Source organism: Pogona vitticeps, chromosome 1 (genome assembly GCF_051106095.1).
Source record: "Pogona vitticeps strain Pit_001003342236 chromosome 1, PviZW2.1, whole genome shotgun sequence".
In the NCBI taxonomy this organism is placed as follows: Eukaryota; Metazoa; Chordata; class Lepidosauria; order Squamata; family Agamidae; genus Pogona; species Pogona vitticeps.
In genome coordinates this window covers 358,200,599-358,225,607 of record NC_135783.1, presented here as the reverse complement: position 1 = coordinate 358,225,607, position 25,009 = coordinate 358,200,599, and the positions used below count along the sequence as shown (strand labels likewise).

The 25,009-nt window shown below is 53.3% G+C and overlaps 2 protein-coding genes across 4 annotated transcripts; one reads left to right on the top strand and one right to left on the bottom strand.

The window, feature by feature from the left end:
• Positions 1-427: 427 nt before the first annotated feature.
• Positions 428-18,844, bottom strand: TUBGCP2 (tubulin gamma complex component 2). Of its 2 annotated transcripts, XM_072986984.2 has the most exons (18): positions 18,644-18,844; positions 18,276-18,404; positions 17,311-17,496; positions 17,004-17,078; positions 16,390-16,549; positions 15,763-15,970; positions 14,944-15,143; positions 14,116-14,305; positions 12,596-12,741; positions 8,779-8,959; positions 7,382-7,562; positions 5,492-5,664; positions 4,717-4,845; positions 3,611-3,731; positions 1,881-2,024; positions 1,618-1,746; positions 1,074-1,237; positions 428-797 (listed from the first exon to the last, which is right to left on the bottom strand). In XM_072986984.2, the coding sequence occupies exons 1-18, from the start codon at positions 18,812-18,814 to the stop codon at positions 683-685; spliced, it is 2,802 nt and encodes a 933-aa protein (XP_072843085.2). In that variant the 5' UTR covers positions 18,815-18,844; the 3' UTR covers positions 428-682. The 2 variants fall into 2 exon arrangements, with proteins under 2 accessions (XP_072843085.2, XP_072843086.2); XM_072986985.2 differs by lacking the exon at positions 17,004-17,078 and having other exon boundaries at positions 18,644-18,843.
• A 226-nt stretch (positions 18,845-19,070) lies between these two features.
• Positions 19,071-24,572, top strand: ZNF511 (zinc finger protein 511). Of its 2 annotated transcripts, XM_072986987.2 has the most exons (6): positions 19,071-19,297; positions 19,375-19,458; positions 20,172-20,378; positions 21,166-21,290; positions 21,626-21,799; positions 23,857-24,572. In XM_072986987.2, exons 1-6 carry the CDS (start codon positions 19,211-19,213, stop codon positions 23,924-23,926), a joined length of 747 nt encoding a protein of 248 aa, XP_072843088.2. In that variant the 5' UTR covers positions 19,071-19,210; the 3' UTR covers positions 23,927-24,572. The 2 variants fall into 2 exon arrangements, with proteins under 2 accessions (XP_072843088.2, XP_072843089.2); XM_072986988.2 differs by lacking the exon at positions 19,375-19,458 and having other exon boundaries at positions 19,077-19,297.
• The last annotated feature ends 437 nt before the right edge of the window (positions 24,573-25,009 follow it).

Sequence of the window (25,009 nt, the reverse complement as noted above, 5' to 3'; positions counted from 1 at the left end):
TTGCTACCTGTCAGTGAGTTTCCGTAAGATCATCTTGTACGGTTATGGGTGAATGCCCCGAGAAAGACCCGGAAATTTTCCACTAGGAACCCTGCCTTTTCAATGGTAGCCATAATGTTGTGGAACACATTACCTGCGTATAGATGCCAGGCTCCCTCCCTTCTGCCCTTCATGAAATGCATGGAACCTGAAATTTTTAAGGAGGCCTTCAGAAACATGATCCTCTAGCTTTCCCAAGTGATTATATTTTAATTTAGGTTGCTGTTGCCTTTGGAAGTCCTTTCCCCTGTTTCTTATGATTTGGATAAATTCTGCTGGTGAGTGGGTGTTACTTGTGTTAGCTCTTGCCACTACATGGGCATGATATAAATTTAACAAATAAATAGGAAGAAACTAGCCTCTTTTTAAAAAGAAAGACCACAGAAACCACCTGTAAATTCATTTTATTTTTACATAAAATAGTGAATTACACATTTTAAGTTAAAGTTGTATTTTCTTAAAAAGAGGATACCTTCAAAACCACATAGCCCTCACAAACACAACTGCCACCACAGACACGCTTGGCATCTCCATGGTGGAGTGACAAGCCCACACTACACAAGCGCATATTTACATAGAGCTCCCGTTGGAACCCCCACCCCCCCAAGGAGGACCCTTGGGAAAAGGGGAATCACGTCGCTCCCTATGTAGCCAACACAGCCCTGGGGCCAGGAGGAGCCGCCTGCGCGATGGCTTTCCGGCTCCGCTCCGCAGACATGTGCTCCAGCCGCTCTGTGTAGAAGCCGTTGAAGTCCAACCTAGGAGTGAAGGGAGGGCCAAATTTACTGGTGGAAACATCCCCAGTGAAGAGCACGTGGGCCTGGCCCTGCATCAAACCAAAAGACCCATCTTGTATGGGATTCCCCAATTCCCACAGCTGTGCATCAGAGGCATGGCAACCCTCTCCCAATGATCCTCCTCCACCGCCAGTTCCTGGAGGGAGCCTGTGTGATTTGTAGCCTCAGGTGGCTATCCCTGGCCGCAGGTGGCTATCCCTGACCGTTCCACAGCAGCCGCTGTGCTTCTCCACTCACCTGTAGATGATGTTGATCATGCTGTGCTCACAGTCATTGGTGCTGTAGATGCTCAGCTTATCCAGAAGGTCCAGGAGATGGGCTGAGAAATTGCTGTCAAACTTGTTGATTGTTGCCTCAAAGCCAGAGGTTACCTGCAGGGAGTCTGCATGCTCTGCTAAGAGCTGCACAGCCAAAATACAGAGGGAGTAAACAGCTTGTTCCCCAACCTCCACCACAGTTCCCGAGAGAGAAGAACAGGGGAGTTTCTCTCCCAGCTGCAGAGTGAAAGCCAGTAGCTGCTCACACGGTCTTGGGCAAGGTTTCACATCCGGGGTGTTTTTCGAAGAAAAGGAGGTGGAGAGAGAGCACAGAGGCCCTGGGAAGGCCCAAGCAGCTCACCCTTGGGAAGGGAAGCGCCCTCTTATTTGTCCTGCTGTACGAGAAAAACACACACCCCTCTCCCCAGCATGTGACCACGTGAGACCCAAGTAGCTGGCGACAAGCTTCCTGCCCGCGAGTCCGACAAGGAATGGGAGGTGGGATCTGTTTGCTCCCCACCCACCTTACTAGCCAGAAGCTTCCGCGTGGATTCCTCCTCCAGCTCCTGCTCTGTGGGGGGGCCCCTCATGGTCCCGTGCTCCACTGTCAACCGTCCCAGTTCATTATCCAGCTTCATGCTGTGAGAGAATCGCTGGCAGGAAAACAGGTGGAGGAAAACAGTGGCGATGAGCACTCCAGCTACCCTAACCCCAGTTCCTCTTGAGGGTTGTGGGTGTCGTGGCAGCCTCCGTGCCACGAGCCTTTGGCACAGATGGGGAGCCCTACCTGCATACAGTTGGTGAACATGACACAAACAGACATCATTTTGGAGAAGATCTTCAGCAGCTCCGGGTTGGTGAGCATGCAGTCCTTCAAGCAGTTGTCCAGGAAGCTGGTGTGATGACTCAAGACGTCGTCAATGTTGGAGGCCTGGACAAGGACACAGCAGGCCGTGAGCCCCACCCTGGCCCATGGGTCAGAGGGGGTCCTGGGGATCCGCCTGCTCTAATCTCTGCTGACAGGAGGATGCAAACCAGACACCAAGGCATCCACAGGCTGCTAAGAACCCTTCCTTTGTGTTAAAATACGCCCCCCCCAAAAGGCCACCTTAAAAGGCCTTTCTCTCCTTGCTCACTGAGAAGGCAGCTCCAGATACGTGGAGTGAGGCACGCAGAGACTACACGCCAAGGGCTTCCAGAGTACCGAGTGGGTAGTACCAGTCTGGGGATGCCAGGTTACCTGCCCATGTCCTGGCACCAGCTGGAGACCCTTTTTTATTTCCAGGCCTTCAAGCAACATGTACCTGACACCTTAAAAATAATGCCTTTGCCCATCGGAGCTGCTTTGTACGTCTATTTTCCTCCAATAGAGGAAAAAGGTTCTCTCCCACCCTCATTTTCACTGTTCACTTTTATATTCTATTTTGAGTTTTTTTAACCTTCCAAACCACTCATCCAAGGGAACATGCATGGAGGAGCAGTCAGCTCTAGTGATTACTGTTTTATTTATTTATTTATTTATTTATTTATTTATTTATTTATTTATTTATTTATTTATTATTGGACTTATATACCGCCCCATAGCGCTACAAGCACTCTCCGGGCGGTTTACAATTTTAATTATACAGGCTACACATTGCCCCCCCCCAGCAAGCTGGATACTCATTTTACCGACCTCGGAAGGATGGAAGGCTGAGTCAACCTTGAGCCGGCTACCTGGGATTTGAACCCCAGGTTGTGAGCACAGTTTTTAGATGCAGGACAGCATCTTCCTCTGAAAACTGGCAGAAGAGCCTATGCTGGCAAAAGAGGAATCAGCAGCTGGCTTGGCAGGCATCCAGCACGGAAACCAAGAGCCCCTCTGCTTTCTAGCCTCTAATGCATTTTACTAGCATGCTTTGTTGCTTTGTACTGAAACAAGGGGGGAGGCATGAATACAGAGGGGAAAGCCCCCTCCACCCTTTTCCAGACCTCTTTCTGAACAACAAGCACAGGAGCAGACCTTCAGGCAGACTGGAAATCAGTTGGGGAAACAAGAGCCGAAACACTGGACTCCCGGGTCATAACCACACCAAGGACGAGGGGAGAACCAGGGCTCTCCGTTCAGAGGCTGAAGAGCACCCACGAGACCCAAAGCTGCTTCCCAGAGAACACGCCCTTCATCCTCTCCAACAGAAAGAGAAGCAGAGCACAGACCCCCTAAATGTTCTTAAAAGCAGACCAGGCAGCCGCTTCTGGGCTGGTGGCACCCAGGAAGTGAGGCTCTGGCCGCTTGGCTACCTGGGGCCCTTCAGGGTGCAAGGAGGAAGTCCCACCAACCGGCCTGTCCTTCCCCAGGGGAAATCCTCAGCTACCCCAGCGGTCAAAGAGGAGGCAGGAAAAGGGCACAGAAGCAGCACTCTGCCCCCCCCCTTGCCCCAATCTTGTTGCTTGGCACTCCAAGGCCACCGAGGGGGGGGGCACACAAACACGCCCGGGATCCACAGCCCCTGCCAGGGCGGCAGGCCTCCCACTGACCGATTTGAGATTCTTCTCCAGCAGGTGCCAGGTGGGCTCCATCACTTCAAACATCATGTAGTACTGGATGTTCTGCACAAAGTTCAGCATCCTCTGGCGGAGAGTGAAAGCCCCCGCAAACCTAAGGGACAGCAGGTGTGGGGAGTGGGAGAGCAAAAGGACAGTGAACCCCAGGAGAGGTTTAGTTCCCCCTCAAAGGCAGTGGCCCTGGCCCTAGACCTGGCCCCTCTGGGCAGCAGCCGGGAGCTGGGCAAAGGCCCCCTGGTGCTCTCCAGGAGCCCTGGGTGTTCCCTGACATGAAAGGAAAGGGGCTGGCAGGCAGGCGACCGCTTTGCAAGCCCTCACAGCCCTCCTGGCCACCAAGCGAGCCAGCAGGGCCCCCAACACACTGGCCCACTCAAGGTGCAGGACACTGGGGGAGGCTGGCGCCACTGGGCCCCGAGCCGCTGCGGCCCCCGAGGATGTGGCCTAGGAAGAAATGTGTTCTCTGTTCCAAAGGCAGGTGGTGGACCTGGGGTGCCACAGAAGGGACCCCAGGCGGCAGCAGAACGGGGGGGGGGGAGCTGGCAGCCCAGCAGAGCAGGAAGGGAGGAGTGGGGCCGGCACAGCAGGAGGGAAGCATCTACAGAAAGGACAGCAAACTCTTCTCCGCTGAAGGAGTTTTTGGGGACCCACGTGGCCAGCACAACTGCTACAGAAGAGCTTGGCAAGAGAGGACCGGTTGCATACACACACACATGGACGGTCCAGGCCCCCCTCCCCAAGCAGCCTCTCCAGGAGAGGGTGGGCAGGACACCCTCACAAACCCCTTGGAGAGGCAGGCAGGCTGCCTGCCTGTCAGTGCTGTCCAGGCTGAGCTCCGTGGGCCCACGGCTGGATCAGAGGGGGGCTGCCAAAGGAGTTTTTTTCTTCGTAACCCTCCCCACGGACTGAAGGGCCTCTTGGTCTGTGAGCTGGTTTACCAGGGAGAGGAAAGGGCTGAGCAAACACTGACCCAATCGTGACTTTGGCCTCAACCCTTCCCCCCCCCACCCCACATACCAAGGGCCCGGGAAGAGGGGGCTGGGCTGGAGAGCTGCCTCCTGCCGGCCTGTCTCCTCACCCACCATTTCGAAGAGTGCAACGAGCTCTGCTTGGCCGCCTTGCTGCTGATCCAGACGTTGCACAGCTGGCGCTCCACGTGCTTGCAATAGAACATGTGCCGGAAGAGCATCTGGTAGCGCGTCAAGGCCTTCCTGAAAGTCAGACACAAGGAGAGCAGTGCAGAGTGGCTGGATCCCAGAGGGTGGCTGCTGCTGCTGCAGAGGGTTAGGGTTGGGCGTAGCTGGGCATGGGCTGCCTGTTCTCGGTGGCTTTGAGCTGGAGAAGGCAGGGTGGCGATCTCTGTATACCGCCCAGGACAGAGGCTCAGGAGATGGTGTTCCGCCAGGGTTGCGCAGAAATCCTGCAACTGGCTGCTAGGACTGCTTAACAGCTGTGGAATCCATTATGACACAGACAGCAATCATAGAACCACAGACTCAGAAGAGACCAGAGGCCATCGAGTCCAACCCCCCCCCCAAATGCAGTAACTCCATCAAAGCACTCTTGACCGATGGCCATCCAGCCTCTGCTTAAAAACCTCCAAAGGAGGACGCTCCATCCCCCCTCCGAGGCAGGATATTCCACTGCCAGGCAGCTCTGACCATCTGGACATTCTTCCTGATATTCAGGTGGAATTTCTTCTCCCATAGTTTGAAACCATTGCTCCTTGTTCTAGTGTCTGAAGCCCTGGAAAACAAACCTGTCCCTTCCTCGACATGACATCCCTTCAAATATTTCAACATGGCTATCATGTGTGAATGGGTTCGGGCGAGAGCCCTCTCCTTGCCTTCTGCTTACCTGTTGATGATGAGAGAAAGGGGCCACTTCACGATGTAATCAAAGGAAAAGGCTTCCAGGCCACTGAGAGACAGCTCTGTGGGATCCGCATTGATGATCGCCTTCTCTTGCTTCGTTTCAATGGCCAGAACCCGCAAGAGCTGCGTGATGAGGTCATGAGGCATCAGGTCAATCTGCAAAGAGACAATGAGAGGAAAGAGGACAGCCTGCAAGGTGAGAGAGGCCTGGCAGTCAGTCTGTGGGGCCACAAATCACTAGCCAGCTAAGAGTCCAGGAGTCGAAAGAAATGACCACAAAAAGCTTTTAAAAAACCCAACTGGGGCAACTTTCACATGGGAAGAAGTGGTGCCATTTCGAAGTCAGTAAAGGGCGCCTTACACTGGGCTCTGAGGAGGGGTCTGCAAGACAGCGGCACTGAAGATCCTGTACGAAAGAGGGCACAGAGACGGTTGGCCGCCCCGATTCGGTCACTCCTTGGGCTCTGAGGTTTTGCCCTTCTTGACCGGATGGTTGGCCTTCCCTAATCCTGGTCTTCTCCATGCAGAGTTCAATACATTCAAGTGGGGGGCCATAAAAAGATCGCCCCAGTTGGATTTCTGCAACACAACTGGAGGCCAAAGGGGCAGCTGGGGACTCTGTCAAAGGACTGCTGCTTTTCCTCTTGCGCCAACCAGATTGCTGAAGTGCCAGGTCACACAGCCTGCACTCCACAAAAGCTCAGGTAGAATAAAATGTGCAGGCCTTTACAGCTCCACCAGACTCTTCATCACTCTGGCTGCAAAAGGGGAACCATTCAACCCTGTAATTTATGGTAATAAGTGAAATTATCCACTGAAGAAATACAAAAGATGTACATCTTCCCTTTCTCCCAAGCAGCTAACACAAAAAGTTCCAACACTTTTTAAGAAATGTGTTGACAAGTCAATTCAGATTTACGGAGATCCTTTTCAGGGTTTTCCAAGTAGAGAATACAGTGGTGCCCTGCATAGCAACGATAATCTGTTCCAAAAAAATCATCGCTATACAGATTCGTCGCTATGCGGGGCAAAAATCCCCATAGGAACGCATTAAAACACATTTAATGCGTTCCTATGGGGAAAAAACTCACCTTAAAGCGAAAATCCTCCATGCGGCCGCCATTTTCGCTGCCCGGTAAGTGAGGAAAGGGTGCGAAAACGCTGCGGGCAGCCATTTTTTCCGGCGGCCATTTTGGAACTGCCAATCAGCTTTTTAAACATCGTTATGCGATAATCGGTAAGCGAAGCGCTTACCGATCATCGCAAAGCAATGTTTACCCATTTAAAACATCGTTATGTGATTGCTTTTTCGATCGCAAAAACCTCATCGCTATGCAGATTCGTTGTTAAATGAATCGCTCGTTATGCGGGTTGGGAACATCTGAAACAAATGTCAGACAGGTTTTAGGAGTTGCAGAGTTCAGCTTGGCAGTTGGGTGTTTCTATAAGTCTATACTGACACTATCATTTGTTGTGGCTTTGAGAGTTTCCATTTCTGTCCCTGAAGAGCCTCAAGGCAGCCGGTCCCCCCTTTGCCCACACCCATGGCAGTGAGCCCAGCGCAGGCTTCCTTCCACTGGCACTTTTGAGATATAAGACATGCAGAGGTGCACAAACTACCGCTAGCCCTCCATGACGGAGAAGCAAGCCTGGGCGCTTCTACTTCGGCCTTCAGAACACTTTCCTCCCCTCTTTTGACTGGATGAAACTCACTCATTTGTATACTTGTTCACTTCTTTTAAAATATTTATATACTAACTATTTTTAGTTTTTAAATACTGTCTTTTTAATGATGGAAGCTATATTGAGTCCTTCCAAGAAGAAAGATGGAATAAAATATTTTAAATAAAAAAAGTTTTAAAATGCAACTCACCTTTAAGTCATCTTTGAATGGGTCTGTGTTTGCTGTGCTCATCCGCAACGCCAGCTCAAGTAGAGCCTCCAGTCGAGTGGGAATGATATCGTCCACCGGCTTCTTCAGCTCCTCTTCCGTAAGGTCCATGAAATGGACATAAAAGTCACCCTGGTCCATCAGGAAGTAATGCTTGATTGACCTGCCAACCAAAGGAGAGCTGCTAGTTTGGGCCTCTAACAGAGAATGGCAACGGCACAAGGCAGGAAGGGGCCAGACAGAGCCCAACCCACCTTGGTGACTGGCAGAAAGCAGCCTCCCTCCTTCCCTCCCTCCCTGCCACTCCCGCCCCCTGCCTTGGTTATCACCCTGCCCTATAACAGAGCCGCAGGCAAAGAGCCCCTTCCACTGTCTACATGGCAGCCCTCCATCAAAAGGTGAGGAGCCACCGCCGTGCCCCTGCCAGGAAGGGCTTCCTTCCCTGAAGGAACAGGCCCCGTTGTTCTTCCAGCTGTTCCCCCCAGCAGATGGTATCGGCCTCCGGCCTTCTCACCACCCCAGCTGCCTTCTTGCAGACACAGCCCCCTGCTTGTGAACAGCCCCGCCCCAAACACGGTCAGCTCGTTGAGCGCTGAGAAAATTACCAAGGACTGGGTTCACAAACACACCAGTAATCTTCATCAACTCAGACATGTCTGGAAAAAGTGGGGGACTGCCTCCGCCTACAGAGCTCTCTCTCACGCCCTGCCGCCACCCCCACCCCGTGATTCACAGCCTTCGATACCAGAGCGCTAAATGCCTAGGATGCTGGGTCTCCCCTCCCCACTGCAGGGCAGCTGCCTTCCTGGGGTGCATCAGAGGGGCGGAGCGGGCACAGGAGCCCTCCCCCACAACCGCCCGAGGGCCTCCAAGAGGAGAACGGTGGATGCTTCTCTTAAAATGTGGCACCCTGAAGCAGCAGACACAGCACTTCTGAGAGACCCGAGAGGCACGGCCAACGAGGGAGCTCTTCCCTCCTCCGATGGTGGCCAACCCTGGACAGACCTTCCTCACAAGCACCGCACATGGGAGGGCAAGGCGGGACAGGGCAGGACAGGGCGGGAGGAGCAGAAACTGCAGACACCTTGGCTTCCTGTCACCCAAGAGGCCTGAGAGCCTTCAAGGGAAGGCAGGGCGTGTCATGCCAGAGAGCACCCCCCTCCCGCCCGCCCGCCCGCCTACCCACCTGCCCCAGCCACCCAATCTCCACAGCAGCCTAACCCAGAGCCCCCGAGCACTGGCTCAGTTCTTTAGCAATCAGCACCGCAAATCAAAAGCTCCATCAGGCAGTGAAGAAGGGCACCCTGGTGTGCAAAACCACCCTTGGAGAAAAACACCCCCCTTTCCCCCCATCATTCCGGGTCGGTCACCAAGCCCACCTGAGGTGGGCCACGAGCTCCTTCTCCTCCAAGAGGAAATCCAGCAGGACTTTGCTCGCGTAGTTGTAGGCCTTCTCGATCTGCTCCACGTATTCCCGCTCCTTCAGGGTGTAGATGACCTCTTTGGCCACGGGGCAGGTGACGTCATGGCCACATTCCCGGACCACATTTAAATACTTCCCTGGAAGAAAGGAAAGGGTGGTTCAGCCCTCTGGGCAGAAGGCGACTCCTCGGCCTGGCAGTGGCCCAAACGGCACTTTCCCTGAGGCCGGCGGGTTCGTCTGCACAACCGCCAACAGGGTTTGGCAGCTTCCCTACTGGACTAAGACAGGGAGACCCAGGACCTGATGCGCAGCCGCCTGGACGACCTCGGCCTGGCCCTCGCTCTCGGGGTGACCTCCTGGAGGAGGAGGAGCCAACGGGCAGGTCAGCTTGAATTCCTTCAGGGAAGGTGGGCAGCGATTCACCAGTAAAGAAGCTGGCCTTTGCAAAATGAAATATGGAACACTGGTATAAATGATAAGTTAACTTGAAACTTAAAGGTTAAGAAAGGAAAGAGGGAAAAAAAATTCTATGACATATGAGGCAGATTTCTTGAATATGTGTTAGCAAGAGGAAAAGGGAAAGCTCCAAAACAAGAATCAATGTAGTTCTGGAGAACAGTCAAATAATAATAATAATAATAATAATAATAATAATAATAATAATAATAATAATAATAATAATAATAATAATAATAATAATAAAGACAGAGGAAGAAAAGTATTGCTGCAAGAGGTCCCAACTAGGCTGGTGGGAAACACAGTTGATTTCTATTTTAGTTTATGAATTTTAGTGATGCGGTGGTGCTATGGGTTAAACCACTGGTTCTTAACCTTGGGTTACTCAGGAGTTTTGGACTGCAACTCCCAGAAGCCTTCACCACCAACTGTGCTGGCTGGGGTTTCTGGGAGCTGCAGTTCAAAAACATCCAAGTAACAAAGGTTAAGAACCTAGGGGTTAAACCACAGAAGACCAGCCGTCGTGAAATCAAACCCATACAGCAGAGTGAGCTCCCGTTGCTTGTCCCAGCTCCTGCCAACCTAGCCATTTGAAGGCATGTTAAAATGCGAGTAGACAAATAGGTACCACCACAGTGGGAAGGTAATGGTGTTCCGTGTCTAGTCACACTGGCCACGTGACCACGGAAACTGTCTTCGGACAAATGCTAGCTCTATGGCTTGGTAACGGAGATAAGCACCGTCCCTTAGAGTTGGACATGACTGGACTAGATGTCAGGTAAAGTTAAAGGTTCCCCTTGACATTTAATGTGTGTGTGTTCAGTCGTTTAGTCGTGTCCGACTCTTCGTGACCCCATGGACCAGAGCACGCCAGGCCCTCCTGTCTTCTACTGCCTCCCGGAGTTGTGTCAGGTTCATGTTGGTTGCTTCGCAGACACTGTCCAGCCATCTCATCCTCGGTCGTCCCCTTCTCCTCTTGCCTTCACACTTTCCCAACATCAGGGGCTTTTCCAGGGAGTCTTCTCTTCTCATGAGATGGCCAAAGTATTGGAGCCTCAGCTTCAGGATCTGTCCTTCCAGTGAGCACTCAGGGTTGATTTCCTTCAAAATGGATAGGTTTGATCTCTTTGCAGTCCAGGGGACTCTCAAGAGTCTCCTCCAGCACCACAATTCAAAAGCATCAATTCTTCGGCGGTCTGCTTTCTTTATGGTCCAGCTCTCACTTCCATACAACACTACAGGAAAAACCATAGCTTTGACTATTCGGACTTTCGTTGGCAAGGTGATGTCTCTGCTTTTTAAGATGCTGTCAAGGTTTGTCATTGCTTTCCTCCCAAGAAGCAGGTGTCTTTTAATTTCGGGGCTGCTGTCTCCATCTGCAGTGATCATGGAGCCCAAGAAAGTAAAATCTGTCACTGCCTCCATATCTTCCCCTTCTATTTCCCAGGAGGTGATGGGACCAGTGGCCATGATCATAGTTTTTTTGATGTTGAGTTTCAGACCGTTTTTTGCACTCTCGTCTTTCACCCTCATTACAAGGTTCTTTAGTTCCTCCTCACTTTCCGCCATCAGAGTGGTATCATCTGCATATCGGAGGTTGTTGATATTTCTTCCGGCAATCTTAATTCCAGCTTGGGATTCCTCCAGTCCAGCCTTCCGCATGATGTATTCTGCATATAAGTTAAATAAGCAGGGTGACAATATACAGCCTTGTCGTACTCCTTTCCCAATTTTGAACCAATCCGTTGTTCCATATCCAGTTCTAACTGTTGCTTCCTGTCCCACATATAGATTTCTCAGGAGATGGATAAGGTGGTCAAGCACACCCATTTCTTTTAGGACTTGCCATAGTTTGCTGTGGTCCACACAATCAAAGGCTTTTGCATAGTCAATGAAGCAGAAGTAGATGTTTTTCTGGAACTCTCTGGCTTTCTCCATAATCCAGCGCATGTTGGCAATTTGGTCTCGAGTTCCTCTGCCTCTTCGGAATCCAGCTTGTACTTCTGGGAGTTCTCGGTCCACATACTGCTGAAGCCTACCTTGGAGGATTTTGAGCATAACCTTGCTGACGTGTGAGATGAGTGCAATTGTCCGGTAGTTGGAGCATTCTTTGGCACTGCCCTTCTTTGGGATTGGGATGTAGACTGATCTTTTCCAGTCCTCTGGCCACTGTTGAGTTTTCCAAACCTGTTGGCATATTGAATGTAGCACCTTAACAGCATCATCCTTTAAGATTTTAAATAGTTCGACTGGAGTGCCATCACCTCCACTGGCCTTGTTGTTAGCCAGGCTTTCTAAGGCCCACTTGACTTCTCTCTCCAGGATGTCTGGCTCAAGGTTAGCAACCACACTATCTGGGTTGTCTGGGATATCCAAATCTTTCTGATATAATTCCTCTGTGTATTCTTGCCACCTCTTCTTGATGTCTTCTGCTTCTGTTAGGTCCCTTCCATTTTTGTCTTTTATCATGTCCATCTTTGCACAAAATGTTCCTCTAATATCTCCAATTTTCCTGAACAGATCTCTGGTTTTTCGTTTTCTGTTATTTTCCTCTATTTCTTTGCATTGTTCATTTAAGAAGGCCCTCTTGTCTCTCCTTGCTGTTCTTTGGAAGTCTGCACTCAATTTTCTGTAACTTTCCCTATCTCCCCTGCATTTTGTTTCCCTTCTCTTTTCTGCTATTTGTAAGGCCTCGTTGGACAGCCACTTTGCTTTCTTGCATTTCCTTTTCTTTGGGATGGTTTTTGTTGCTGCCTCCTGTACAATGTTACGAGCCTCTATCCAAAGTTCTTCAGGCACTCTGTCCACCAAATCTAGTTCCTTGACATTTAATAGGTGGTACCTATTTATCGACTTGCATTTTACATGCTTTCAAATGGCTAGGTTGGCAGGTGCTGGGACAAGCAATGGGAGTTCACTCCATCGCTTGGATTCCATCTTACGACTGCTGGTCTTCTGACCCTGGTACAGCACAGAGGCTTCTGCGGTTTAACCCACAGCGCCACCACACCCCTGACTAAATGTCAAGGGGAACCTTTACCTTTTTGTATTTTATGTTTATGTTGTAGTTTAAGAAAAATAATAAAAAAAATAAAAATAAAAAAAGAAGCTGGCCTTTGCGCCCACAGGGCCAAAAGGCTTCCCTCCCTCCCTCCCACTTAAGCCACCCCCCCCATCGCCAACAGGCACACACACAGTGAGACGAGGAATGCTCAGGCACCGCCTCAAAGGAAGGCTTTAAAAATCCCCCCCCGCCCAGCATTTTGCTTCTGCTGATTCCTGCTGCCGGTCTCTTCAGTCCACTCTCAGCTACTCACCTGTGCTGAGGATCTTGTCTGCAACCTTCTGGAGGAAAGATGGAATCTGCTGTTGGACAACTGTGTATCGCTGATCCCAGTATTTATCGTTGTAATCCTCCTGGATCTTTTCCTTCTGGAGCTCATGCTCTTCCACCATGAATTCACTGCAACAATGGAAACAGGATGGGGTGTTTCGGGTGAGGAAGGAGCCCAGGGGGCGGGACCAGAAGCAGGAAGTGTTGCAATTTTGCCCACTTTGAGCCTTCACATAAAATTACATCCACAATCGCCTGCAGCAGGTTTCTATGAGAGCAGCGTTGTATACATATGCATAGGGTTGTGCTCGAGTGGTTGGCAGTCAAAGGACTGGATGCGGATTGGTTAGCAGGACTGCAACATTGTGGGAGTGGGGCTTGTGGGTCAGGTAAGAGGGGGCATCATGGAGTCGGAATCAGGAAGAGATTCAGATTCTTGAAGGTTACAACAGAAAGTCAGAGCTGGGGACTTCTTGCTTTATAGCCTTCCAGGAAAAACAGTCTGTGGTAGGGATTACGAGCAAATGCTACCTATAGAACCTAGAGTGAATCATAGAACAGTGAAGTTGGAAGGGGCCTCCAAGGCCATTGAGTCCAACCCCCCCCCCCCCCTTGGGTCAAGGGAGGGATCCAAATCAAAGCAGATCTGCCAGGTGACAATCTAAGTTTCTCTCGAATGCCTCCGGTGTTGGAGCACTCACCAATGCTCAAGGTCACTGGTTCGACTGTCACACTGCTCTAACAGTTAGGAAGTTTTTCCTGATATTCAACTGAAATTTGGCTTGGGTTTGTGCGTGTTTGTGTGCCTGTGTGCGTGTGTGAAAGACTGACAGTCTGTACAGAAATTAGTTTTGGTTTAGAAGCACAAAAAATCTATTTATATTGACTGTTGTTTTAACCTTTATTATCCACACTCCTAGAACCCACTTTTCCCTTCACCCCTTTCATCTATCGTTTCCCCAATAAAAATCCTGTGTATTTGCCTTCATTAAGTATTTTATGAACAACTAAGAATCAATAACAGACAAAGCTATGTCACTTCGAACTATACGTTGCCAGTGAGAACACAGAGTTTAATTGGAAGTAAGAAACACACTTGGATAATCTAAAATATCAGCTCAGGACAAAGAAAGCTCGGGCTGGGAGAGTAAAGAAGGAACAACTCCAAAATACTTGGCTGTAGGTTTTGCTTTTGCGGGGGGGGGAGTGTATTTTCATTCACATTCATGCCTTCCCAAGCAGAAGGAGTGGTGGCTAGGATTTCAGCCATTAAACGGTGCCTGAGCTGGTGGATGCAGGCAGCCTGAAAAACATGCGACGTAGCCCATGTGAAAATGGACAGAAAGGGCAGCCCCCTCCTTGGGCTGGGTCATTTTCTGGAGTACCTCTTTCCGGCAATGCCAGGATGTGACCAGTTATCGATGCTTTGGGTTGTTCTGTCACAAAGCTCGCTTTGGCTCACAGGCAGAACCATGTGGAGGAGAGGGGGCTCCTTCCGCTCACCTGTAGGGATCATTGATGATACCTCTATAGATCCACTTCTCCAGGATCTCAAAGTAGGGGACGCTGGCCGCCTTGGTCAAGTAGAGACACAGTTCCTGGGCTTGGCTGTCCCCTGTATAGTTGAACGTCTTGTCGTGGAGCAGGCTGAGGGTAGACCCTCCTGTGCACTCACCTTTGTCAACAGAAGTAGCTGAAACGAGAGGCAAACTCCGGATAACTTCCCTAGGACAGAATTTACCTCCCGTCATCCGCTGAAGCAGCAGCACCCCCAGGCAGACACTCCCTTCTCTAGCTGCCATCTCCAAGGGGGGGGGGGGGAATTCTCCTGCGAGTCCCCACTGTTAGAACAGTGGAGGATGAACACCGCCCCTGCTGGTACTTGGGAACTGGGACTCTCAGCTCGGGAACCAGAGCTGCTATAAGAAGGTGGCTCACTGGACTCAGGAAGTCCCTGCCATGGCAAAAGTGGAGCCTGGCTCCCAGGAACCCTTGTGAAGTGTGGTCTGAAAAACAAACTTGGGTTCCTTTTGAACCCACCATAAAGGATTCTGCAGGCAGAGCCGAGGCCGAACAGAACCTCACCTTGCCAAGATGGCCAGACAACCTACTGTGCCAATTAAGAGCTGTGGCTCTGTTTCAAAGGCAAGCAGTCTGCTTTGCTCATCGAATGTTTAAAGCTAACAAATAAAATTAAAAGAGTGGGGGAAGATTTGGCTTTAGAGAAAAAGAAGCCAAAGAAATGCGCAGGCTGAAAAAAACGTTCCCAGTCCGCACTCGGGGACTGCCTGCAGATGCGCCAGGAGTCAGAACTAGACAGGGCTTTCTCACCGAGGGACGCTAGTATCTCCATAGTCCGCATGGTGGGCTGGATGTAGAACCAGAGCTTCTGCAGGGACAAGAGGCCCTGGCGCTGGAGGTGCTCCAGCTGAGTGACGAGAATCATGTACTCCTTGATGAGGGTCCTCATGGCTGCCGCCAAAGCGTGATTCACCTGCCCGTACTCAAAAGAAGACTTCTCCTCTATGAACCTGCACACAAGAGACACACTGAGAACGGCTCCACAGGGTGGGTGGGGAGGAAAGCAGAAAAGCTAACCCATCCCGTCTTGGAGATCAGCTTCCACCAGTCACAACAGGGTGGCCAATAGCTAGAGGTTATGAGAACAGCCATCCACTCAAAAGGATCTTGTGCTATCTCTCCCACTGATGCTGCTCTAAAAAGTTCCATCTTTGGGGACACAGAGGCACTTACGAAGCAGATGGAAAAGTGGGAAAGGGATCCCATGAGCTGTTAATGCAGCTCAGAAAGGAAAGAGAAGACAACCCCCCAACACACACACACACACACACACACACACACAAAGTGATGCTTTCTCTGCAAGTGCCAGGAGGAGAAGGAGGAACAGCCACATTCAGAAACCACACAGAAACCGAAAGGAGAACCCTATTATCCACTAGTACGCTTACCCGTCTCTAAGAAGCCAGAAGCAGCAGGGCGGCCCTTGAGGGAGCCCCATCGCTCTGGCTGCAGAGTCTCTGGGCAGGGGAGAGCTTAGCCACCCATCCCAAGGCCCCGGAGGGGGGGCAAATGACATCAGCAGGCCCCGTTGCCTCCCTTTGAGGGAAACCTCAAAGCAACAGCTGGTACCTGGTTACGATGGAGTAACTTGCAGCAACTGGAAGGATCCTAGTGACCAGCTCTTTCACTGACATATCCAGGTTGGGGTCGACTAAAAAGGTCCGGTTCTCTCGGCCCACAAGCGGCTGGGCTGTGATATATCTGCCGTCCACTCCAATCAAAACATACAACAAGTCCTCCACCACTGCAGACTCTTGGGCCGCCAACGGTAACGTTCCTGTAGATGGGGAAACCCCCAAGAAAACCACACGGACACGACAGCATGTGGGGCCAGTTCTTCCAAGAGAGAACAATGTTGGAGGGGTGGAGTTCATATCGGGAGGGCCGGAAGAAGGAATTTCAGAGCCATTAAAATAAAATGGAACAACAGGAAGACCACGCCTTTCTACTGCCTGCACAGATCAGAGTAGCAGCTTGCAGGAGTGTGAATGCTTGCGTCTGTTCACCCAGCATTCTCTGAGCTACAGAGACACATGGCAAAGATGCACGCGTTGCTCACTCGCTCACGAGCACCACCATTCACTGCTGAGGAAAAGCCCAGAAGTGAGGTGGGGACTGGCTGCTGCTTGGCTTCAGAGAAGACTGGAACCAGACCACCTTCCCTCCTCCTCCTCCTCCTCCTCCCATCACACCCACCTATAGGCACGATGGTATCTGTGCTCAAACTGGAGCCGGTGAGAAAATCCCCAACCAGAGCCGGCCTCTCGTACACCCAGGCAGGAAAGGTTGGAATCGGCTGCCCAAAATTCTTCTTATTCTGCTTCTCTCTGAGAGCCTTTCGCACAAGTTCAAGAGGCTGCCAAAACCGAAAAGAAAAACAAACAATCTGCCATGAGCAAGATACAGTACAAACCCGCAAGGACACAACAAACAACCTTTCCTACATCAGGAGGGATGTTTCCCAGAGAATAAAGAACGATTCCTGGTCCCTGCACCAAATCCTCCTCTAAAGAAACAACAGCCAAGGTTGTTTGGCAAGAACTGCCGTCCCAAGTAGGAGCCGTCTGAAACCGAGAAGAGTCTGACTGTAAAGAATAGCAAACACGACACATAATAGCCAAAAGGAGGAAGAAAGTGCACACGGCATGTCTCCGTTTGCCTTGAAGGCTCCCAGACACCCTAATCCACCAGAGACAGGTTCCGGGCAATGTCCCCAAAGGGGAAAGGAAGCCACTCTTCTCTCTGTGTGGGTATGTGCATGTGTGTGCGTGAGAGAGATTTTCCAGGGAAACCAAAGAGATGCAGCCTACAGGCGTCTGTGTCACCTCCAGAAAGTTTCTCACAACAGCACTGAGGCCACTTTTCTGTCTGCTTTCTTTACCGCTCTGAAAGAGAGCAAATTCTCTGTCGGTGCTCCTTCTGGACGACTTCTCTCTTCTTACCCATCACCCACGTATTGGCCGCCCTCAGTCTAAAGCAAAAAGATCCAACTCATCGAGATGGACTGGAGGGTTCTGGGAGGGCCAAGGCTCCTCTCCCCCACCGAGCCTGTCCCCCTGCGTTGTGATAACTCACAGCAAAAACTGGGGAGGAGTTGAAGGGGGGGGAGAGGCTTACCTGCTGCATGCCAGAGGTGGTCGTGACCGTGCCCAGCTGCTTCCGTAATTCTTCCAGCTCCTGAACGGTCATTTTGGGGGAGGCTGAAGAGATGGAGAGGGTGGTGACGCCAACGCCGCTCGACACGGGATTGGCTGCGGCCAGTTCTGCCCTTTCCTTGGCATTCTGTTGCAAGTACTGAAGGGTCTGAGGGAGTCCCAAAGAGAAAACAGCCCTTACAAACCCGGGGCTCACATCACCTGGAATGTTATCCTTCCTCCCTCTCGGGGTGGTGGTGGTGGTGAGAAGGGATGCCTTTTGAATACAGCCTGCCATCTGGATGCTCACAGCCTCTGGGCTGGTGATCTGCTTCCCTGCTTGGCTGCGCTTGGATTCTTCCCCCAGCCATGCTTTCTCTTCAGCGAGCTTAGACGGCCCTGGAGGGCCCCAGGAGAAGGGCCTCTGGCTTCCGGGAGGCCCTCTGCCTAGGAGGGTGCCGATGTGAGCTGAAGTGCCCTGGTTGAGATCCTGGGTCATCTCCAGAGAAAGGGCTACGAGGGGAGGGGAGGCAGCAGCAGCCCAGGGAGGGAGGGAGGCTCTGCCAGAAGGGGTGCCGGGAAGGAAGGCTTCTGGGAGTAGCCCTCCAAGAACATCTGGGGATCCAACGTGGGGGGGGGAATGTGCCAGAGGACTGGGTGGGCAACCTCTCGTTCCTCCCCTCCTAGAGTAAAGGAAGCGCCAACTCTTCCTCCTCCCTGGGGCTCTTTTCTCCTCCACTGTGGCTGTGCTGGGGGTTGCAGGGCAGGGGACCCCTTTGGCCCAGGCATCCTCTTTGGGGGGCGAGGGGGTGGGGAGTCCCCTCCCCTCCCCTCCCTGGAGGGAAGTCCAGCGGGGGGTGGGGGTGGAGGTAGGGTCGTCATCGTCCCCTCCCCAACCCCAGGCGTCTCCCCCACCATCCCCTTTGCCCCCCCTGCCCCCCCCCGGACCTCCTTGTCCTCAGCGAGCTTGGCCAGCAGGTAGACGAGGGGGTCGAGGTGCCGCGTGTTCTTGGCCTTCAGCTCCTCGTACTTGGTCAGGAAGTCCTCGGGGGTCCGCGAGAACTCGGCCAGCTTCACCTGCGAGGGCGGGGCGGGGGAAGAGGAGGACACGCGAGTCACGCCTTCACACGGACACGGGGGGGGGCGAGAGAGAGGGAAGGGAGGGGCTCCCCTCCCGGGGCGGGGATGCTGCGCCACTGCTGAGCCTTGTGTGTGTATATAAGGGGTGGGGGGACGACGACCACCCCCTTCTCTCCCTCCCTCCCCCCCTTCCCCTTCCCCTCCCCTCCCCTCCCGGGGGTGGGGGGCTTGCTTGCCTTGGCGCCGAGGGCGGCGGCGGTGGTGGGCAGGAAGGGGGCGGCGCGGTTCCGCTGGAGGAGCTCGATGTAGCCCTCGGCGCCCCCCTCGCCGACGCCCCCGACCCCGCCCCGGACCCGCAGGACCCGCAGCAGCTCGTTCACGTCGTGGTGGATCCGGAACTCGCTCATGGCCCTTCCTTCCCCGAGGTGGTGGTTCCCCCCCTTCCCCTTCCCCTTCCCCTCCTCTCTCTCTCCCTCCCTCCCTCGAGGAGACCGCTTCAGCCCCACCTCCCCTCCCTTCCTTTCCCCTCAACGACCACCCGGCGAGAGGGGGGAGGCCTCGTCCGAAGGGCAGGCGGCGCCGGGAGACAGAGAGAGCCCTTCCTATCCCCCTTTCCCTTCCCTTCCCTTCCCCTCCTCTCTCTCTCTCTCTCGCTCTCTCTCGCTCGCTCTCTCTCGCTCGCTCGCTCGGTCTCTCTCTTCCCGCCAGAGGAGCCCGGCCTGCCTCGTCTCCCGGCAACGGCTGCGCGACCGGCTGACCCGGAAGCGGAAGAAGAGGGCGGGAAGAGAACGAGGGCGGTCGCCATGGAGTCCGGCGGAGGCGCCCCGGTTTCCCCGTTCCTCTTCCGCCCGGCCCGGCTCCGCTTCCCGGCCCAGCACCCTTTCTTCGAGGTGGGCCCTCGCCCGGGGGGGGTCAGGGGAGGGGGGTCTGACACGCCCCTAAACGCCCCCCCTTGCTTCCCTTCCAGGACGGGGACGTCCACCGGCATCTCTCCCGGCGGGACCTGCTGCCGGGCTCCCCCCGCGAGGAGGAGGAGGGGGAGGAAGGCCCGGTAAGGGACGCCCCCTGCCTAACTGCGAGAGGGGAGGGGGCGGGAGGGAGGATCTGCTGCCTTGCGGGTGGGTGGGGGGGTTGGGGTCCTTAGGGAGGGTGGGGGTGGGGTTGGGGTCCCTTGGCAGGGAGGGAGGAAGGCCCCCGGCCTGGAGGGGTCGGCGGGGAGTGGGGGGGGGACACACGGAGGGTGTTAAGCCCTAGACGACGCAGGGAGGGAGGCGATCTTTGGGCACCCCTGCTGTGTCCTGGACTACAACTCCCAGGCTCCCCGGGCTCTCCAAAACACCTGGGGGGGGCAAAGGATCGCTGCTCCCCCCACTCCACTCCTCCCCCCCCCGTGATGCCTCGTGGACCGTGGACCGGGCCAGTAGGGAAGACTGTGGGGGGGTCTTCCCCTTCCTTAGGGGTGGCCGCCGTAGAGGAGGGGGCTGCCCTGACCGCCCGGGCACAGCAGCAGCAGCCACGGAGCCCGAAGGTGGGACCCGGAAACGCACCAGCGAGGGTCCCCCTTCCAGACGCCCCCAAACAGCCAGCCAAGACCTCCTTCTCCCCCCCCCCCCGCACCCTCTGTGCCAACGAAGGTTCCTCCTGCATGTTCTCCAAAGGCAGCCCCCCTCCCGCTGTTGGTGGGGGGTGGGTCTGAAAGCGCCCCCCCCGCGAGCCCTTCCTTAGGAAAGGGGGGGGTGTTTATCCTCTGCTTCTCCCCAGCAGGACAGCACACCCCGTTTCTCCTGCCACGCCCGGGGCTGCCACCAGGCCTTCCACTCCCTGGAGAGCTACGAGCATCACTACCAGGCGCTGCACCGGAATGTGTGCTCCTCTTGCCAGCGGGCCTTCCCCTCGGCTCACCTGCTCGATGTCCACCTCCTGGAGTGGCACGACTCCCTTTTCCAGGTCATGGCGGAGAAAGGCGACATGGTGAGTGGCAGCGAGGCTCAGCAGCAGGAGCAGCGGCGTTTTGTGTCTTTGGAGGCGAGAGCAAGAAGATCATCTTTGAAGCAACACCACCACCACCCCGCCAGGGAGGCTCCCTGGAAGATCCCTATTGGGGGGGGGCACCTTGGCCCGGGAGCAGAGAGGCCTTTGTGGGAGCCTGGTTACTGTGTGCCCCTCTTGGGGACCTTCTCAGGTCAAGGACATTTTTTCAGGCTAGAAGGGTTGTCTCGTCTCTTGTGCCAGAATTATTGTAACGGGGGTGGGTTGTACGCGGGGGGGGGGGGCTCTTGAAGATCAGTGGGAAGGGTCAGGCAGCGCAGACTCTGCAGCTGCTTCCGTGTTAGCAGGTCCTTCTTATGGAGTTGCTCTGGAGGCCTGCTTGCTTCCAAAGGCAATCCAAGACGCAGCTTGTAGCGCAAGTCCCACTCTAGGGGTGTTAAGGCCGCTGTCACCAAATTAAAACATTGACCAGGCAGGGGGGGGGGGCTTTTATGCCTCTTTTTGTAGGGTCCTGACAGCTAACCTTAGAGGAAGGCAGCCGGGAGATGACACTACAGAGTCCCGGAGAAGCCTGACCAGCAGCCTTCCTCTCCAGGGTGGTTCTCCGTGTTGCTGCTCAAATTCCTTTTACTTGGAGATGGGAGCCAGTCAGTTGGAGGCCTTCGGGGGGGGGGGAGGGGGTCAAAGGAGGTGGGCAGGATCCCCTTCTCTGAAGGGCTTGGAAATCCTGGCTGAGTTTACACCTCCTTCTTTCCCCTTGTCCCCTTAGTACCCGTGCCTTGTGGAGAGCTGCCCAGGGAGGTTCAAGGGGGCCAAAGAGCGCAAAGAACACCTAGTCCATGTTCACCAATACCCTCCGGATTTCCGCTTCAACAAGCCCCAGCCACGTAAAAGGTAAATGTCTGGACATCCAAACATGTGTTTGCTGGAACTCTTTTGGAGGCAGTAGGCCAGACTGTACCTTGTGAGAAGCTGAAACGTTTTGAGTCCCAGAGACGTGAACCAGGCTGGCTTTTGTGCCTGAGCCATCGTGCCTGCAAACAGAGGCGGGTATGCATTTTAAGATTGTTGTCCAGTTTGCCATTGAAATTCCTGGCCATGGCAGGGCCCAGTGGGAAGACGTGGCCTCCTCGCCTTTCCAGAGTAACTTTGCCCGGTCTGGCTGGGGAATTTCCTTCCAGCCTCTTTAACTGTTTCTCGGCACTTTTCTCTGGGCTCTCTTTCTGTAGTTCTGCCAAGGAAAAAATGCCTCCGTCGGGAGAGAGCAGCGTCCCCATGGAGTTGAACGTGGAAGAGCCAGGAGACCAGGTTCTAGCAGATGCTATGGACGTGGGTCCCAGCGAAAGCATACCAGAAAGTGTGCTGCCGCCCAGGACTAAGGCTGCTTTGAGTTGTCGATACAGGTGGGTGCCTTGCTGCCCCCCCTCACAGGAGCCAGGAGCCCTGTCCTGTTGGACTGGGGAGGCTGTCTTACCTGTCCTCGTGGCTGCTTCAGCCTGGAAAGGCCTGGGGCATGTTTCTGCATGTACAGAATCAAAATACTTTGGTGAAGGGGGCGGGAGGTGCCAGGATTCAGGCTGTGTAGCGCTGGGTGCGCCTCTCAGACAGATCTTCACAAGCGAGGTGGTGATAATTCTACCCCCAGACTCTCAGATAGCTGCTGCTCATTTTCACTGGAGGCTGCACCCCAGGGCTAAGTGGCCCCTGAAAGCTGGCTGCCCACGGCGGGACTCAGTCAAGCTTCCCCAGTGAAAACTGAGTCCCTGGAAAAAGGTGAAGTCTGTCCTTTGCATCAAACTGGAGCACTTCTCTCAAGAGCTGGCAGTTCCCAAACTCTGATTCCAGGCTGTCTGCGCAAGAATGTTTTCCCACCCAGAGCTGCTTGGTCTTTGGAAGACATGGTGGAAGGGCCCTCTTGGGGCCACTCCCCATTCATAGAGGTTCCCCCCGTCTTTCAGGCAGGATTCTGGCAGACAACACCCCCTGATGACCCCATCCGGCGGCCTCATGTAGATATTTAACAGCATTGGAGAGATGATTGATCCCTGCAGCAACCCACAATTGAGGAGCCACAGGGCCAATGCATTCTCTCCAAGCTGGACTCTCTGGGAATGGTCCTCCAAGAAGGACTGGAGCCAAGCAAGAGCCAGGCCACCAATCCCCAACTCGGAGAGCCTCCCCAGGAGAATATCATGGTCGATGGTATCAAAGGCGGCTGAGATAGCTAGGAAAACCAACAAGGACATTTTGCCCCCATCGGCCTCCGTCAAAAGATCACCAAGCAGGGCAACCAATGCCGTTTCCTTGCCGTGATGCGGCCGAATGGAACAGATCCAGGGCATTGGTCTCATCCAAGAGAGCCTGTCGCTGATCGGCGACCACCCTCTCTACTACCTTGCTAAGGAAAGAAACATTGACGATGGGCCTATAATTGCCAATATTGTCTGCCATCAAGCTCGGCTTCTTCCTAATAGGCCTAATGAGTGTCTCCTTGAGAGCAAGGGGAACCCTCTCCTCCTGGAGAGACCCATTTATTATAGCAGTGGCCCATTTGGTTGTTACGGGCCTGGCCACTTTGATTAGCCAGGCTGGGCAAGGGTCAAGGGAGGAGAAGGTGGCACGACAGTGTTCAAGCACCTTGTCAACCTCAAGTGTCATCACCGGCTGAAAGTGGGTGATCTTCATCGGACAAGACAGAGTGCTGGACGTCTCTGCTCGATCTACTGGTTTCAAATAGGGGGATAGGTCCCGGCAGATGGCCTCTGCTTTAGATTTTTAAAAGCTGCAAATCGGTTAGGTGAGATACTGGGGGAGGCCAATCACTGTGACCAGCTTTGGATAGCTTGTGTACTATACGGAATAATTCCACCTGCTGGTTGGAAGCTTCACTTATCCGGACAGCGAAGTAAGCTCTCTTTGCAGCCTTTATCTTAGAAAGATAAAAGTTGGACACGATCCTGACAGCTTTTAAGTTATTTCCCGTGGGGTGCCGCCTCCAATTGCTCTCTAGTCTTCTCCTATTTTGCTTCATAGCTCTCAGCCACTGGTCAAACCAGGGCAATGAACGAGCTCTGCAGCAGAGAGAGAACGCTTCCATCCATCCATCCATCCATCCATCCATCCATCCATCCATCCATCCATCCATCCATCCATCCATCCATCCATCCATCCATTCAATAACTTCTAAGTTTTCCACAGTCACTTACCCTGACATAGGCTTGTGGAAGCAGCAGCTCAGTACTTCGCCTAGATAAAATAAAGTCTCCATCCCTCTTTGACGATCGACTGGAGAGAGAAGCCAGTTTTTCTTAAGCCTTTGGTTCCCTGCCAGGAACAATGCCGAATTCATACCAGCTGCCGCAAAATGACAACACTCGCCTCAGGGGTTTAATGTAAATCAGTCTAGAAACAGTCTTATCTTTCCTTGTTTGCATTCTTGTTCCTTTTTTCCTTCTTCCAGAATCCCACCCACCATTTGCTTTGGACATGGCGCTACTCGAAGCTTCAAAGGCAGAAGGGAAAAGCACTGAGCATGGCAGCAGATCGCCTGCGGAGACCTTCTGGAATATCAGGGAGACCGTGGAACCAAGACCTGGGACCAAGAGGATCGGCTGCCCCTTTGCCCACAAAGAGAAGGGCAAAGCTGACCACCCAGCATGGCCACAGCCCTCTGCCCTCCCAGTCCTGGTGGAGGTCCAGGAGCGGGATCTCCACCTTAACCCTATTCACGACGTTGCAGTGAATAGGCAAGTGGCCAGAATGATTCTAGGTATTTTTTATAATAAAAAATACAAAGGCAAGGAAGGAACGGCGTATTTGGGGTGTGTTCTTAGCAGCCTTTAAAACAACGCTGGAGGGGAGCGTTTCTCAAAGTCATGAAGACCTTCGTTCTTCTTCAAGTGCAGTGTCCAGAACTGGACACAGAATGAGGCCTAGCCAGTGCCAAATAGAAAAGGACTAGAACTTCACAAGATTTGAAAACTAGACTTCTGTTATGGCATCCTAAAAATGCATTGGCCCTTTTTTGCAGCCTCGTCACACTGCTGGTTCATATTCAGTTTGTTATCTTGTGAGGGTTCGGTTTTGGGCTCCATGTTCGACTCAGAGAAACCAGTAGATTTTTGTTGCTTCAAAACAGATTTATTGGTGTATTTAACATTAAACGAGTGTCCATAACATGCTCTTGAAGTTCGTTTCCTTCTCCACTCTCTCACTTCACCTTCTCCCCAATATGAGGGTCTGGGTGGGATCTCCCTCCTCCTTCTATAGTCCGCCTCCTCCTTAGGCACTCTTAGCCTTTCCCATGATCCAGTCCAGGGATCCTCCATCCACACCCATTCCCAGCCTGGGGGCATCTGCCCTTCCTTCCTTTTTGCCTCCCCTGTTCCTGGCTCAAACTCCACCCTCTTGTTCCTCTCTTTTCCTGCCTTTTCCTCCTGGACCTCCTCCATCGTTGTTTTCTGCATTCTCTATTCAGTTCCTCTATCACTGTCCCTTGCTGAGCTCTCTCCGTTGGTTTGGGTGCTGGCTGGGGTCTTGCCTCCTTCTCCTCGTGGTGGAGGAGGGACGGCTCTCCAGCGAGTGAGGGATCCCTCTCACAGTTCTCAACAAGA